The sequence below is a fragment of the Entelurus aequoreus genome, linkage group LG07 (assembly GCF_033978785.1).
Source record: "Entelurus aequoreus isolate RoL-2023_Sb linkage group LG07, RoL_Eaeq_v1.1, whole genome shotgun sequence".
NCBI lineage: Eukaryota > Metazoa > Chordata > Actinopteri > Syngnathiformes > Syngnathidae > Entelurus > Entelurus aequoreus.
This window is the reverse complement of record NC_084737.1, coordinates 62,246,611-62,262,486: the sequence shown is the minus strand read 5'-3', so window position 1 is coordinate 62,262,486 and position 15,876 is coordinate 62,246,611. Positions and strand designations below refer to the sequence as shown.

At 40.1% G+C, this 15,876-nt stretch overlaps 2 protein-coding genes across 3 annotated transcripts in view; both read left to right on the top strand.

The window, feature by feature from the left end:
• renbp (renin binding protein) overlaps nt 1-4,270 on the top strand; it is a 62,855-nt gene extending 58,585 nt beyond the window's left edge. The window contains exons 9-10 of one of the 2 annotated variants that reach the window (XM_062054170.1): nt 2,841-2,928; nt 3,004-4,270. In XM_062054170.1, the coding sequence (XP_061910154.1) occupies nt 2,841-2,928; nt 3,004-3,077 (162 nt within the window). In that variant the 3' untranslated portion in view covers nt 3,078-4,270. The remainder of the gene's footprint in view (nt 1-2,840; nt 2,929-3,003) is intronic. The other variant, XM_062054169.1, reaches the window with a different exon arrangement.
• An 8,079-nt stretch (nt 4,271-12,349) lies between these two features.
• On the top strand, nt 12,350-15,040 carry LOC133654400 (uncharacterized). Its single transcript, XM_062054716.1, has 4 exons — nt 12,350-12,370; nt 13,376-13,455; nt 13,550-14,746; nt 14,997-15,040. The coding sequence occupies exons 3-4, from the start codon at nt 13,558-13,560 to the stop codon at nt 15,038-15,040; spliced, it is 1,233 nt and encodes a 410-aa protein (XP_061910700.1). The 5' UTR covers nt 12,350-12,370; nt 13,376-13,455; nt 13,550-13,557.
• The last annotated feature ends 836 nt before the right edge of the window (nt 15,041-15,876 follow it).

The following is a 15,876-nucleotide window of genomic DNA, read 5'->3' as shown; positions in this document are numbered from 1 at the left end:
GATGGGAGAGTGGCTGTGCCAGCAACCTGAGTGTTCCTGGTCCGATTCCCGGCTTCTAATCATGTCTGTTGTGTCTTTAAGCAAGACACTTCACCCTTGGTTAACGCCTTGCATGGCAGCTCCCGCCATCAGTGAACGTGTGTGTGCATGGGTGACTGTGTAAATAGTGTCATAGCCATACTTGCCAACCTTGAGACCTCCAATATCGGGAGGTGGGGGGGGGGGGGGGTTGGTTGGGGGCGTGGTTGGGGGCGTGGTTGGGGGCGTGGTTATTTACAGCTAGAATTCACCAACTCGAGTATTTCATATATCCATCCTTCCATTTTCTACCGCTTATTCCATATATTTCATATATATACATATATATATATATATATATATATATATATATATATATATATATATATATATATATATATATATATATACATATATATATATATCCATATATTTCATATATATACATATATATATATATATATATATACATATATATATATATATATATATATATATGTGTATGAAATACTTGACTTTCAGTTAATTCTAGCTATATATATATATATATGTGTATGAAATACTTGACTTTCAGTTAATTCTAGCTATATATATATATATATATATATATATATATATATATATATATATATATATATATATATTTATTTTATTTACATAGAAAAAAAAAAATACTTCAATTTGTTTAGATGGCAGTATTGTCCTGTTTAACTTCTCCGTTCATTGGGCAGGCAAGCTGTTTATATTGTGTGAAAGCGGACGTGAGAACAGGCTGTCCCCACTCAGTCTCAGGTCCGCATTGAGCTGGAGGGGGCGTGGCCTCCAGCTCCGGCTGAATACCGGGAGTTTGTCGGGAGAAAATCTCTGCCGGGAGGTTGTCGGGAGAGGCGCTGAATACCGGGATTCTCCCGCTAAAAACGGGAGGGTTGGCAAGTATGGTCATAGCGCTTTGAGTGCCTTGAAGGTAGAAAGTACGAGTATAACCCATTTACCATTTACTTGTGTGTGATATCGTGTGCGATAGAAGGAGTCCTGCAAGCCTGTTTACTTGTGTGTGATATCATGCGCGATACAAGGAGTCCTGCTGCATGTTTACTTGTGTGTGAATTATGTGCAATATAAGCAGTCCTGCAGCGTGTGTTCTTGTGTGTGATATCATATGCGATACAAACAGTCCTGCAGCGTGTTTACTTGTGTGTGATATAATGTGCGATACAAGCAGTCCTGCAGCGTTTGTACTTGTGTGTGATATCATGTGCGATACAAGCTGTCCTGCAGTGTGTTTACTAGATATCTCATGTGCAATACAAAAAGAGTGTTTACTTGTGCAAAGCTGGACAGCCAGTTAACGTCTAAATGTCTTCCAATAAACACACAGTTTCTTCTATATTACTAAAGTAATTTAAAAAAGGTAAACATGCTAGGCTATAAGCTACTAGGAGCTAGCAGATACCCAACAGCTAAGCACACAATAGCACACAAGACATAAGTAATAATCATTGAACAATAAAACTGCACATTTGCCAATATAAAGAAGTATCAAATAACTGTACTTGTATATTGCTTACACATTCCAGTAACAAACGTGTCCACATCATTCAACTTACTGCATCATGAACTTAACTTTATGAATTATTGTGAGCAAAAACCAATTACCATTCCACCTCAACTTAAATACAGCATAATTTCATTCCAGACGGTTAATATTTAATACGTTAGTGTACCATTGTTCTGTTTAACTCATTTTACCTGATCAGAATCAAAATCAGAATCAGAAATACTTTATTAATCCCCGAGGGGAAATTAAAATTTTCAGCACAATCCCATTCAAGATCAGACAAACATTACAGGGAGACAGAACAGGATCACTGACGGGTCTGCCAACTTCCGGCGCCCCTTACAAAAAAGGTGAGAAAAAAATATATATCTAAACCTGAGCCCCTGGAGAGGTGGTCCAGACTGAGGCCAAGGGAAAAAAAAAACTCATAGCCATAGCACACATCCCTCTTACATGTGCGTAAGAGGGAAACATCAAACTTCAAAGAATACAAAGGACATTAAAATACATTAAAAGAGCAGAGCTGATGCAACCAGCCACTTCTACATACAGCTATGAATAAAAAGTAAAAGAAACATATACACTGTGGTGGCCTCTGCGGTGTTCCACGCCATCGTCTGCTGGGCTGGAGGGAGCATGGCCAGAGACAGGAGCAGACCCAACAAAGCAACCAAGAGAGCCCACTAACTCGGCCAGTGTCCAGTCTGCATGGATGAGCGAGGATGCGTCCAAGAAGACTGAGGTGTCCGATAGCTGCTCATTCAGCCAAGGCACTGTGAAGCCTGTCCGTCCCGGCACTAGCACCCCTGTTTCTTCATCTGCATCTCCTCCAGTCTCTCCAAATATATATATATATATATATATATATATATATATATATATATATATATATATATATATATATATATATATATATATATATCACATGAAAACAAGAGGTAAACACAAAATGATGACACAAGAGCACAGAGCTCCTGCCAACAGCAGCCACTACAGCGGCGCCATCTTGGAAATCTGGACATTCCACACTACAAAATAATACACATTTGCATGATTCTTGCTGATATCGTACCAGATCAGGATTGGTCTCGACCAAAATTGACATTAATGTTGAAAATAATACACCGACAAAACATTTAGTTTGTTTGCTAACAAAGTCCAATAGTGGGGAACTTTCCATATTTGATGTACAAAAATGTGATGACTGTCCTGCCACTCGGGTTAAATATTAGTGGGTTACATTTCTCTCATCTACTGTGTGCAGTTTTCTGATGGCCACAATGGTGAATGGTTTGGCTACTTGTCGCAAGATGGCAAAGTCGTACTAGATTTTAAAGGAGGCCCCTTTAAGGGTAAGAACATGCAGTGTCCATCTTTTGCATTTTTGTTTTTTCACTGTTTGCAAAACTCTTCTGCCAACGATTCAGGACCCTTCCATGTTCCTCGCTGCCTGTATTTGTGTGAAGGTCTTCTGGATGATCTGCTGAAGAACACAGCTTGACCTTTCCTCACCGTTATGCTTTTCTTTGTCTTTTTACAATCAGAGGGAACAACAAAGCCAGAATCTTTTTTTAGGCATCTTAAATATGTAATTGTATGATTAAATAACCCCCCGCCCCCTCACCCCTGATGACTCATTTAAAGATGGGAAACTGTTTTTTTATTTTTTTTTATTTTATTGTTGATTAACGATAAATAAATCAGCTTATCAAATCAGATCAAATCAAACGTTATTTATATAGCACTTTTCATGCACAGGCAAGTGGCAAACACAAAGTGTTGTACAAAACTAAACAAAAATAATTATAATAGAAGAAAAGTGGAAAACACACACAGCACTACTGACAATAGGTATAACACTGAAGATTTGAGGAAATTTTTAGTTATTCTCCACACTGGAGAATAACTAAAATGAACGCCATTTAAAAACATATATAGTATAAAACATCTGATAAAATATATGTAAAAAATACAATCTATTATAATAATTCAATTATAATCTAAATATTACATCATTAAGTTAATAAAAAAACATATTATTGAGAAAATAATAGTGTAAATATTATTGATTAAGATAGAAAACAACACAATAAAATAATTAAAAAAAACAGATGATCAGTAAAAAGCCTGATTAAAAAGGTGTGTCATTAGCCTTTTTCTGTTTTTAATTTAAACGCTATCTGCAGCCCTGAGGACCTTAGGGTTGATACGGTAAAAAAAAAAAAAAGCAGGTCAAATAGATAAGAAGGCGAATGGCCATTAAGATATTTAAAAACTAATAGTACAACTTTAAAATCCACCCTGAAGCGGACGGGGAGCCAAAGCAGCGACTTTAAAACTGCTGTAATGTGCTCCCGCCCTCTGGTCCTCGCCAGCGTGTAAGTATACAAAAATAACAAAGCAGTTATCATGTTGCCATGGAGAGAAAGTGAGCACCACAAGAAAAACACTCAAACCTTAAAAAATATATATTTGTTATTTTACCTGTAAATACTATACGTCCAAGGCTATGAGTTAGACATGACTGCACTTAAGCCGCATTTTCATCATTTATTGAGAGACACATCCAGGATGTTTATTAACCCACGACACATTGTTACGATACAATCAAACAACAAAATCTGCAACAATCAAAGACTTCAAATATGTTTTATTGACAAACATATTAAGTGGAGAGCCCCTCCTTATATATCCTGTGTACATTTTGTTTTAAATTCAACCGGTCCTCCAAGGTACCTTGTGGGGTCGCGGGGGGTGCTGGAGCCTATCTCAGCTGCATTCGGGCGGAAGGCGCGGTACACCCTGGACAAGTCACCACCTCATCGCAGGGCCAACACAGATAGACAGACAACATAGGGCCAATTTAGTGTTGCCAATCAACCTATCCCCATGTGCATGTCTTTGGAGGTGGGAGGAAGCCGGAGTACCCGGAGGGAACCCACACAGTCACAGGGAGAACATACAAACTCCACACAGAAAGATCTCGAGTCCGGGATTGAACTCAGGACCTTCGTATTGTGAGGCCCATGCACTAACCCCCTGGTCCACCGTGCTGCTCTTATTTTTTTATATTAAACAATAAAAATTTATAAGGCACCTCCAGTACAACACAATATTTATATAAATATTTATTTATATTAATGTATCTGGGTTCCTGAAGGTTGTCATAGTGTGGAGTGGCATTGGGGATAAGTTCCCAATGCTTACAAAGTGCTCCAAATGGCGTGCATCTCAAATAGCCTCTGACAACCAAGTCCAACTCCTGGCCTGCTCGTGTGGCTAGCTTCCAGCCCAGCAGAACTGCTGTTACTAACAGGAAAAGGGGCGAAAGCGAGTCACTGGCGCTGCAAAACCAGTTGTTGGATGGCAATGTGTCTAAGAGAAGGAAAACTCTTATTCCAAACCGCCACTGCCTTGCAGCTATATCCAGACATGGAAAAGGCTTCAGGAGTAAACCTAGAGGAAAAATCCAGAGTTGTTGTTGCTTGCAACCTCGTCCCAGCAGCTCTTGCGACGTCGCTGGTGCCAAATTGTAATAGCCTGACTATTCCTTTGGATCCACCAGCGACGTGGAAAGGGGGGACATACTGCATGGGCAACAGCCTGTCCTCCACATCAACTCACCCTGGCTAATGTCCGACCACTAAAACCTGGAGAGGACACTCCAGCTTCGCCTACGGCGTAGACACAACACGGGGAGCAACAGTTACCGGTGATAAGCCGCGCTCAGTTGGCGTTGAGCGTGGCTGATATCTATCACTGGGGATCTCATCACCAATAAAAGCCAAGAGATGGCGAGTTGGGTGGAACATTACATCGACCTCTACTCGAGGCAGAACACTGTGTCGAGCTTAGCCCTTGATGCTATCGGGTGCCTGCCAACCATGGAAGATCTTGATGCCGAGCCAACAATCGAAGAGCTCAGTAAGGCCATTGACAACCTGGCCTTGGGCAAAACCCCCGGCAGTGATGGTTATCCGCCTGACCTCATCAAAAACTGCAAAACCGCCCTACTTCCGCTGCACGAGGTCTTATGCCAGTGTTGGAAAAAAGGGGCCGTGACGAAAAACATGAGGGACGCCAAGATCATCACCCTCTACAAGGACAAGGGAGAGAGAAGTGACTGCAACAACTACAGAGGCATCTCCCTCCTCAGCATTGTTGGCAAACTCTTCGCCAGGGTCATCTTGATCCGTCTGCAGAAATTGGCTGAGCGAGTCTACTATGAGTCTCAGTGTGGTTTTCGCACCAACAGATCTACCATATGGTGTTCTCTTTGAGACAACTACAAGAGAAGTGCAGAGAACAGCATGTCCCCCTGTACATCGCCTTCATCGACCTCACCAAAGCATTTGACCTAGTCAGTAGGGATGGACTTTTCAAGGTTCTCTCCAAGATTGGCTGCCCACCCAAACTCAAGAGCTTGATCAAGTCCTTCCACACAGATATGTATGGGACAGTACATTTCAACGGCAGCTCATCCAAACCTTTCAGCATCAATAGCGGCGTCAAACAAGGCTGTGTCCTCGCTCCAACTCTTTTCGGCATCTTCTTCGCTCTGCTGCTCAAGCATGCATTCACACGTCAACAGAAGGAATCTACCTGCGAACCAGATCTGATGGCAGGCTCTTCAACCCCTCCTGTTTTCGGGCCAAGACCAAAATTTGCAACATTCTCGTCAGAGACATGCTATATGCCGACGATGCAGCTATAGCAACACACACAGAGCAACAATTACAGTCCCTGGTGATCCATTTCTCCCAGGCCTGCAAGGACTTTGGCTTAACAATCAGTCTTAAGAAGACCAATGTCCTTGCACAGGAGTCAGAGTCACAGCCAGCCATCTACATCGACGACTACCAACTCGACGTCGTCCGGCAGTTCACATACCTCGGCTTCACAGTCACTGACAACCTCTCCCTTGACGCTGAGGTTGACAAAAGGATCGGAAAGGCAGCCACCACACTTGCTCGCCTTACAAGCTGACTGTTGTGACCAAGATGGTAGTGTACAACGCCTGTGTCGTCAGCACGCTGCTGTATGACAGCGAAACCTGGACAACTTATGCAGGACAGGAGAAACGTCTCAACACTTTCCATATGAGAAGCCAACAACGCATCCTAGGCAGGACAGGGTGACCAATGCCGAAGTCCTAACCCGCGCCTGTCTCCCCAGAATGTACACCCCGTTGATACATCGCAGACTCCGCTGGCTGGGTCATATTCACCGCATGGACGACAGAAGAATCCCCAAGAATATTCTCTATGGGCTGCCAAAGCTGCGCTACAAGGACGAGCTGAAAAGAGACATGAAGGCTGTTGGTATGAATGCAAACTATTGGGCAAACACCGCAGCCAACCGATCCAAGTAGAAGAGTACCCTGACTCAACATCTGAGGGCAGGGGAGGAGAAACTGAGGCAGACAACAGCAGACAAGCGAACCCGCAGGAGGGACCTTCAGGAGCGCCACCACTCAACAGACCAGACACTCTTCATCGCTGTGACCTCTACACAAAAAATATGCCAGTCCGCATCGGTCTCTTCAGTCACAGACGACGCTGTTCCAGTCGAGCAGTCAGCCAAGACTCGGACACTATCCATGGTCAACACTGACCGACGGCCTTGATTGTATCTGTGTAAGTTTAACTAGAGACATGCTTTTGTAAGGTTTGCAAACAAACATTAGTTTTTTACTCAATATGACAGTAATGTTCTTAAAAGCCTGAGATAATGCGTTTGAAGCATTAAAAATGTTTTTTCAAGAATAACTCCTAAACCAAACATGCAATATGTCTAATAATGTATCAATGTATCTCTCTTAGTTTTACTAGAGACATGTGCTTATGTAAGGTTTGCAAACACAAACATTTGTTTTTTTACTCAATATGACAGTAATGTTCTTAGAATCCTGAGAACATGTGTTTGAAGCAATAAAAAAAATGTTTAGGGCATTACTCCTAAACCAAACATGCAATATATCTAATAATGCCTGTATCAATGTATCATTGTGAATTTTACTAGAAACCTGTGCTTTTGTAAGGTTTGCAAACACAAAAAATTGTTTTTTACTCAATATGACAGTAATGTTCTTAGATTCCTGAGGAAATGTGTTTGAAGCAATAAAAAACTGTTTAAAGTATAACCCCTAAACCAAACATGCAATATGTCTAATAATGCCTGAATTACTTTGTGAGTTTTACTAAATACCTGTTTTTTTGTAAGGTTTGCAAACACAAAAAATATGTTTGTACTCAATATGACAGTAATGTTCTTAGAATCCTGAGGAAATGTGTTTGAAGCAATAAAAAACTGTTTAAAGTATAACTCCTAAACCAAACATGCAAAATGTCTAATAATTCCTGTATCAATGTATATCTGTGAGTTTTATTAGAGACAATGTGATTTTGTAAGTTTAGCAAACACAAAAAATTGGAGAAGAAAGTCTGGGCTTCCCTGCTTAGGCTGCTGCCACCGCGACCCGACCTTGGATAAGCGGAAAAAGATGGATGGATGGATGGATGGATGACAGTAATGTTCTTGGAATCCTGAAATAATTGTGTTTGAAAAACATTTCTTCAAGCATGACTCCTGTATTAATGGCTGTATTAATGTATATTTGTGAAATTTACTAGATGAATGTGCTTTTGTAAGATTAGCAAAGACAAACATTTGTTTTTTTACTCAAAATGACTGTAATTTTCATAGAATCCTGAGAAAATATGTTTGAAGGAAAAAAACAATGTTTCAAGCATAACTCCTAAACCAAACATGCAATATGTCTAAGAAATAGAATGCCTGACTGTATTAATATATATGTTTGAGTTTTACTAGAGACATGGGCTTTTGAAAGGTTTGCAAACACAAAAATTGATGTTTTACTCAATATGACATTAATGATCTTAGAATCAAGAGAAAATGCATTTGAAGCAATAAAAAATAGTTTCAAGCATTACTCCTTAACCAAACATGCAATATGTCTAATGATGCCTGTATTAATGTATCTTTGAGAGTTTTACTAGAGACATGTGTTTTTGTAAGGTTTACAAACAAAACAAAAAACAGTTTGTACTCAATATAACAGTAATGTTCTTAGAATCCTGAGATAATGCTTTTGAAGCAATACAAATGTATTCAAGCATAACTCCTAAACCATACATGCATAATTGCACGTATGGTTGAATGTGTATATGTCTAATAATGCCTGTATTAATGTATCTTTGTGAATTTTACTAAAGACATGTGCTTTTGTAAGGTTTGCAAACACAAACATTAGTATTTTACTTAATATGAGAGTAATGTTTTAGAATCCTGATATGGTTTCAAGCAATAAACAATAGTTTCAAGCATAACTCTTAAACCAAAAATGCAACATGTTTTATAATGTCTGTATTAATGTATCTTTGTGAGGTTTGCAAACACAAAAAATAGTTTTTACTCAATATGACAGTCATTTTTCTAGAATCCTGAGATATTGCAAAAGACGCAATACAAAATGTATTCAAGCATATAAACCAAACATGCAGTAGGACTAATGCCTGTGTTAAAGTATATTTGTGAGTTATACTAGAGACGTGTTTTTACAAGGTTTGCAAAAACAAAAAGTAATTTTTTGCTCAATATGACAGTAATGTTCTTAAAAGCCTGAGATAATGCAAATGAAACAATACAAATGTATTCAAGAATAACTCCTAAACAAAACATGGAATATGTCTGATAATGCCTGTATTAATGTATATTTTTGAGTTTTACTAAGAAAAGTGCTTTTGTAAGGTTGGCAAACACAAAAAAATGTTTTTTACTCAATATGACAATATAACTGTCACACTCAATATGACAGTTATTTAAACCTAAGTCCGAAACCAAACCTGCAATATGTCTAATAATGCCTAAAATAATGCATCTTTGTGACTATGTAGTGGAATTTCTGACCTTTGAACTATTATTCGTGTCTGTCAAGTATGTCAGCTCGTTTCTTTATTTTCTATTCTGAACCATTGAAGGATCATATATGGGTGAAAGTTGAATATGTGGTCGGTCTGACCATTCTACAAAATGTTTTGATTGTCTATTATGACTAAGGGATTCAAGGATGTTGCAGAACAAACAGGTCCAAAACAACAGGACCTTGGCGCATGAGGGAAACAGATCAAATGGCCAAGTGATAAGGGCTATGGGTGATTTGCTTGATTCTCGAGTTCTCCGGAGGACGTTTGTCTGTCTGCATGGACAATTCAATCCAACTTTGTACTTTTTGAATATGGGTAAATAAAACTTTTGTACTAAATTCACTTGTGTTGCTGTTTAAGCTTCGGACCATCCACCACATAAAATTGGCGTCACGAACAGGATGGTCTAGAACGCTGCAGGTCGATATCAGGACTCCCGGTCTCTCTCAGGCAGACAGAGGTTTGCACGCGCGCATCTAAAGGTAAGCAATTTTGCTTAAATGTAAAATCTATCTCTCTGGAGAGGTTGGGACTGGTAAGACTAATTGCTGAACCTGTTTTTGATAAAAGATAGGTCTAGCTAGGTTCTCCAAAAACAACCTGGAATGGGGTATATTATGGTTGGATTGGGTTGTTTATATGTGATTATATTGCCTGTGTGTTTGTCTGAAAACTTGTGATTTCTTGTTTTAACAATCAGGGGATTGTTAATAGAATGTTGGTGGTTTGGAGTGTTTTAAGCACAAACGATTCGAGACGAATACATTTTTACCCTCTTCCTCCCTCTGGCGTTGTCGGCAGAGGGGGCTTCTTCTGCAAGTACATCAGATTAGCAAAAGTTGGATACAGCTAAAGTAAAAGCAGGTTTAACTAACTGGTGGTACATTTGACTATAAAAAATTGTTACGTTTGTGAATGTGCGACACATCTGTCTATGTGGAAGCTGCAGCGGTGGAAAAAGCCTCATTTTAGGTGACCGTTCAGTGACTCCGGTAAAGGAGATCGACTGAGCTGATATTTGTCACGACGTTCTGTTTAGTGTGCTGCAGTTTAGACAGGTGGAGATCGGGCTGCATACGGTAGAGCTTTGGTGAAACTTGGTGAAACTGTATGGAACTGACCCAAACATGATGACTGTAGAGTATTGGGTGATTACCAGTGACTCTACGGTGCTTTTATGCTGTTGCCGTGTGTAACGTTTGTAGGTGTGCTTTGTTGCTAGTTCAATATTGAGACGGTTAGATTGATTTGGATGCTTTAATCATCAACCTCGCTTGCATGCACCTGTCTCATGGATCAGGCGTAACTGTTCTCACATTGTCCACTAGTGCGTGATGACGTCATCACGCAGCCAGCGTATATCTAAATATAACATCACTCTTTTTTTTTCTTTTTTTTTTTAAAGACAACCTGTCTATCAAATGGACAGTAACACAGGTTCTCATACAACTTAAGTTATTCTTAAAATTACTGCCTTGAAATCACAAGTGTGGACACTCAAAATATCAACATCATATTTCACATTGCATACACTTGTTGATGCAGAACATATGCTAAACATTCATAAACACAACCTGGCTAAACAAGATATTGAAAGGATATATTTTCTTTGCGTGTCTCCGTAACTCTAAACAGTCCATTCATAGTCATGCAGATAGGCTGGAGGATGCCTGTGCTGCCTGACTGGATATCTAGGTGATGTAGGTGCTGGTTCTGGGTGATCATTGCCATCATTAGGATCAGGATCCAGGTCGTAGTCGAGTGGTGGCAGTTGGTCTTGCTGCGCCATGGGATGGATCTTCTTGAAGAACGAACTGTTCCTAGTGATGGTTTGGCCATTCCGTTCAGCTGTCACCATGGAGCCTTTCACGTTAGTGACTGTGAGTGGTTCCTTGCTGTACGGTGTTGTGAACTTGTTCTGTTTCACTTGACGACAAAGAACAATGTCACCTGGCTTGATGTAAGATGGTGCTGCATGTCGTTGCTCATCAGAACGGTACTTCATTTTGGCTTTTTCCTCAGTGTCCCTTTTACGCACTTCTTCATCAGCACTAATGGTTGCTGAGCAGGCTGATGGTATCTTTGTATTCATGCGTTGTTGGAACATCAACTCGGCCGGAGATCTTCCTGTCGTGCAGTGTGGTGTAGCTCGGTACTCACGTAAGAAGATGTTTATTTGTTGCTTCCATGGGATGCCTTGCATCGGAGCGATACAAATCACCTTCCCAATCGTACGCATGAATCTTTCTGCTGTCGCATTTGCTTGTGGCCAAAGTGGTGTTATTTTTCTGTGATGGAATCCCATGTGTTGAGCAAACTGGGAAAACTGGGAACCATTAAATGGAGGTCCATTGTCTGTCTTCACGACACGTGGTATCCCAAACATTGAGAAGATGTTATCCATGCGGGGTATCACCACACTAGACGAAATTGCATGTAGAATGTCCACTACTGGATACCGTGTGTAGTCATCTACAATCACCATCAGGTAATCTCCGGATGGGAGAGGTCCATAGAAATCTGCACTTACTGAATGCCATGCACTCAAAAAAATGATTCAAGCCCTTCTTAGATGTGACACATTTAAGTATTGTTGAATTTATTAAAAAATATCTAGTTTTAAAATATACACATATATATTTAATCAGTGAAACATAACATTTCTCATAATTGATCCAATTGGATTGATTTGATGTTGATCAACGCAAAATAAATGAGTTCAGAACTTGGAGCCGCCCTTTGCGCATGCGCATATCATCTTCGCGGGCATAACTCATTAGCATAACGTCTTCTGGCGGGAGTGGACCGCATCAGCAGGAACCGAGGAGCAAGTTGGAGCTCGTGTTTGGTAAGTATTCTTTTTTCTTTTGTAGCTTTAGTACTGTAGACTGTACCGCTAGTGTATCATGCTATTACCACATTTCGTGAATTGTTTGTGGGGGCGAACTTTACTTTTTAAAGTCCGACTTTGCATGCTAGCTTGGTAACTTCCACCATGGCCACTAGCTTAATAGTCCACACGTGAACAGTCGGAAAACTGCGAGGTGAACGAACTTTCCCTCCCTTATTATATTACATAAGTCAGGCCGGGATGAACGTGAGGAGCAGCGTGAGCGGGGAAGATTATTGACGCGACAGTCGGAGATAAATGTCTGCCCGTGTAGTTTGACTTTATTCAATGTGTGTGCTTCCACTGGGTCCTCTGCGCTGTGTGTCAGCTCCGGTAGTCCAGAGACTGCCTGTATGTGTGTTTTAATATGTTTTTATAAGTATTATATAGTGTTTTATACCTCATTCAGAGTATTATCTTGCGCTATCGCGAGTGAATATATTTAATTATCGCGGGAATTCGTTTGTCTTGGCAAACCGGCTGTGCTCTCTGTGATGCGGAGGGAGACCGCAGCTGGTGGTTGAGGACGGTCGAAGGTGCACGGAGCTTTGACGAACAGGAGCGGACACGCAATGCACACGGATCTGGTTGAAGTTCAAGCACCAGATCCGGTTAGTGTTGTGCTTGCCCTGTTTTGTTGAACTCCATCCTCTCCGCCGGTCTATGCCTCTTACACCCTCTCACCTTCAGTAAAGCCGTCGATTAAGCAGTAAATGTAGATTCTAGTTTACAGATGGTCAGTGAATACATACAGGAAGGTTAATATTGTTCCTGTATGTTTGATATTGTATTTAACTTAATTATTTAAAGGTATTTGTTTGTCAAATAATTGGTAGTCTATTCTAAATGTTCAAATGTTATCTTGTTTTATTGGTCAGAGCTTTTATTCAATTTCAACTTGTCTGCATTTCTGGGTATTCTGTTACTTGCACTCACAACTTAATATGTTATCATCTTTTGCAGATTGATAATTTTTTTCAAGCTTCATGTGGCAGCCTCCTAATGTTAAGCATTACCAAGCTCCTTGTGGCAGCATAGTGATTGTAAGTAATAGGTTTAATGCTGGTACAAGCTGATCTCTATCATTGTCATCCTTTTGATGTGATACATGCTAATTCTCTTTATTCTCTATTTCAGGATTATGAATGTGGCAGTGTAAAGAATGCAGTTTGGAACTAGTTAGCAGGTATTTGTTGTTGCAGCATTTTAGGCAGACTCATGGGCATTTAAGGGGCAGTTATCGCTATCCATGTCCATACACAGATTGCCCGTGCAGTTTTAGTACATGGAGTAAGCTACTAAATCATACATACAAAGTTCATGGTAAACAGCAAACTCCCAAAACAGCAGAAGTAGCTACATTGAAGTGTCATGTGTGCACATGCAAAGACCTAACAACAGAAAGAGATTATTTTCAACACATAAATCGACATCTGAGGCGTAATGAAACAATTCCATGTACCGGTATGTTTTTAGGTTGCTCATTTAAAACAAATGTATATAGTACATTTAACACACACAAAAACAGGAAACACAACCAACATTCATCGATACATTTTAAAGCTAATGTTGTCAGCACAAGAGGTCAGTTGCGTGAGTCAGACAATTCTGAAGCTGGATTAATAGAGTCTGTCAATACAGATCATGAATTTGAAACACTTAGTTGTGATGATGCAACAGAATTGAACCTGCAAATATCTATTGAACAGAAAATTGCTTGCATTTTATTGAAGTTAGAAAATATTGTTCATATTTCAAAGTCAGTTATTGATGAGGTCCTTTCTGAATTTCACTACATATTAAGTACAGCATCTTGGCCTGTCACAAAAGCTTTAGTTTCGGATGTATTCCAGCATCATAAAATACAACTTCAAGAGTCACTAACTGATGAGCTGTCCACTGTCCTATGCCAATCTAATCCATTAGGCGTAGCTATCGCAAAGGATGGCCCCCTTGCTACTTCATATAAACGTAAACAGTACTATACATCTCACTTTTCTGTTTTAGAGCCAGTTGAGTACATACTAGATGCCCAGAGAAATAGAACATTTCAATACGTTCCAATATTACAATCTCTTCAACAATTGTTCACTCATAAAGGTGTTCTTGAGCATCTTGAAACTCAGAAAATACAAGACCATACAGGCTTCCAAGAGTACAGAACCGTAAGAGACGGTGAGTACTATAAACAAAATCTTTTTCTGTCTGGGGAAGGTTTTAGGATAGCAGTAAATCTATATGTTGATGATTTTGAGATTTGTAACCCACTTGGGACATCTCGTAGAAAACACAAACTCTGTGGCGTCTATTGGGTTTTAGGCAATTTACCACCAGGTTCCCATTCAACACTCGTGTCAATATATTTAGCGGTTTTATGCAAATCTGATGATGTCAAGGCCTATGGCTATGTAAAAGTTTTGGAACCTCTCTTGCAAGACTTAAGCATATTAGAACAGCACGGTGTCTTTATTTCTGAACTTGGTCAGTTTGTCAAAGGTACTGTCCAGTGTGTTATAGCTGACAACCTCGCAGCACATGGGTTAGGTGGATTTGTTGAGAGTTTTTCCAGTGGGTCTGTATGCAGGTTTTGTACTGGTGATAAATCAGAATTTCAGACCAAAGATGTAAAGTCGGGTGCTTTCCAACTTAGAAACAGACACCTTCATGATATTCATGTCCAGTCTGCTCAGGAGAATACAATTACTTGCTGTGGTGTCAAAAAACAGTGTATTTTAACAGAACACCTTTCACACTTTCATGTTAGCACTGGCTATCCTCCTGACATTCTACACGATCTCTTCGAGGGTGTTGTTCCTGTCGAACTTTCACGCTGTATTAGTTTATTGATCGCAAAAAAGTACTTAACGCTTGATGGGCTTAACATATCGATTCAGACATTCCCATACAAGTGTGTGGACAAAACCAATCGCCCCCATGCCATACCACGCTCTTTCACATGTAATAACACTATAGGTGGCAATGCGCATGAAAATTGGACCTTGCTAAGATTGCTTCCTTTGATGATTGGGCAAATTCTTCCGGAGGATGAGCCAGCATGGCAGGTGATTTTAGATCTTAAGGACATAGTTGAGTTGGTCACGGCTCCAGTTCACACAGATGAAACCATTGCATATTTGGAGTCCAGAATCTACGATCACAGACAGCGCTATCTTGAACTCTTTCCACATGTCAAACTCCTACCAAAACATCACTTCTTAGAGCACTATCCACAAATGATACGTTGCTTTGGACCTCTTATTGCCCTGTGGACGATGAGATTTGAGGCTAAACATAGCTTTTTCAAGCAGGTTGCTCGTCACACTAACTGCTTCAAGAATATTTCTCGTTCACTAGCTATAAAACACCAGTACATGCTTGCCTATCATGCACATTCATCCAGTCTTAAAAAGTCATCCCTAGAGGTCACAGATGTCTCAATTATGCCCGTTGATGTCCTTAATGAG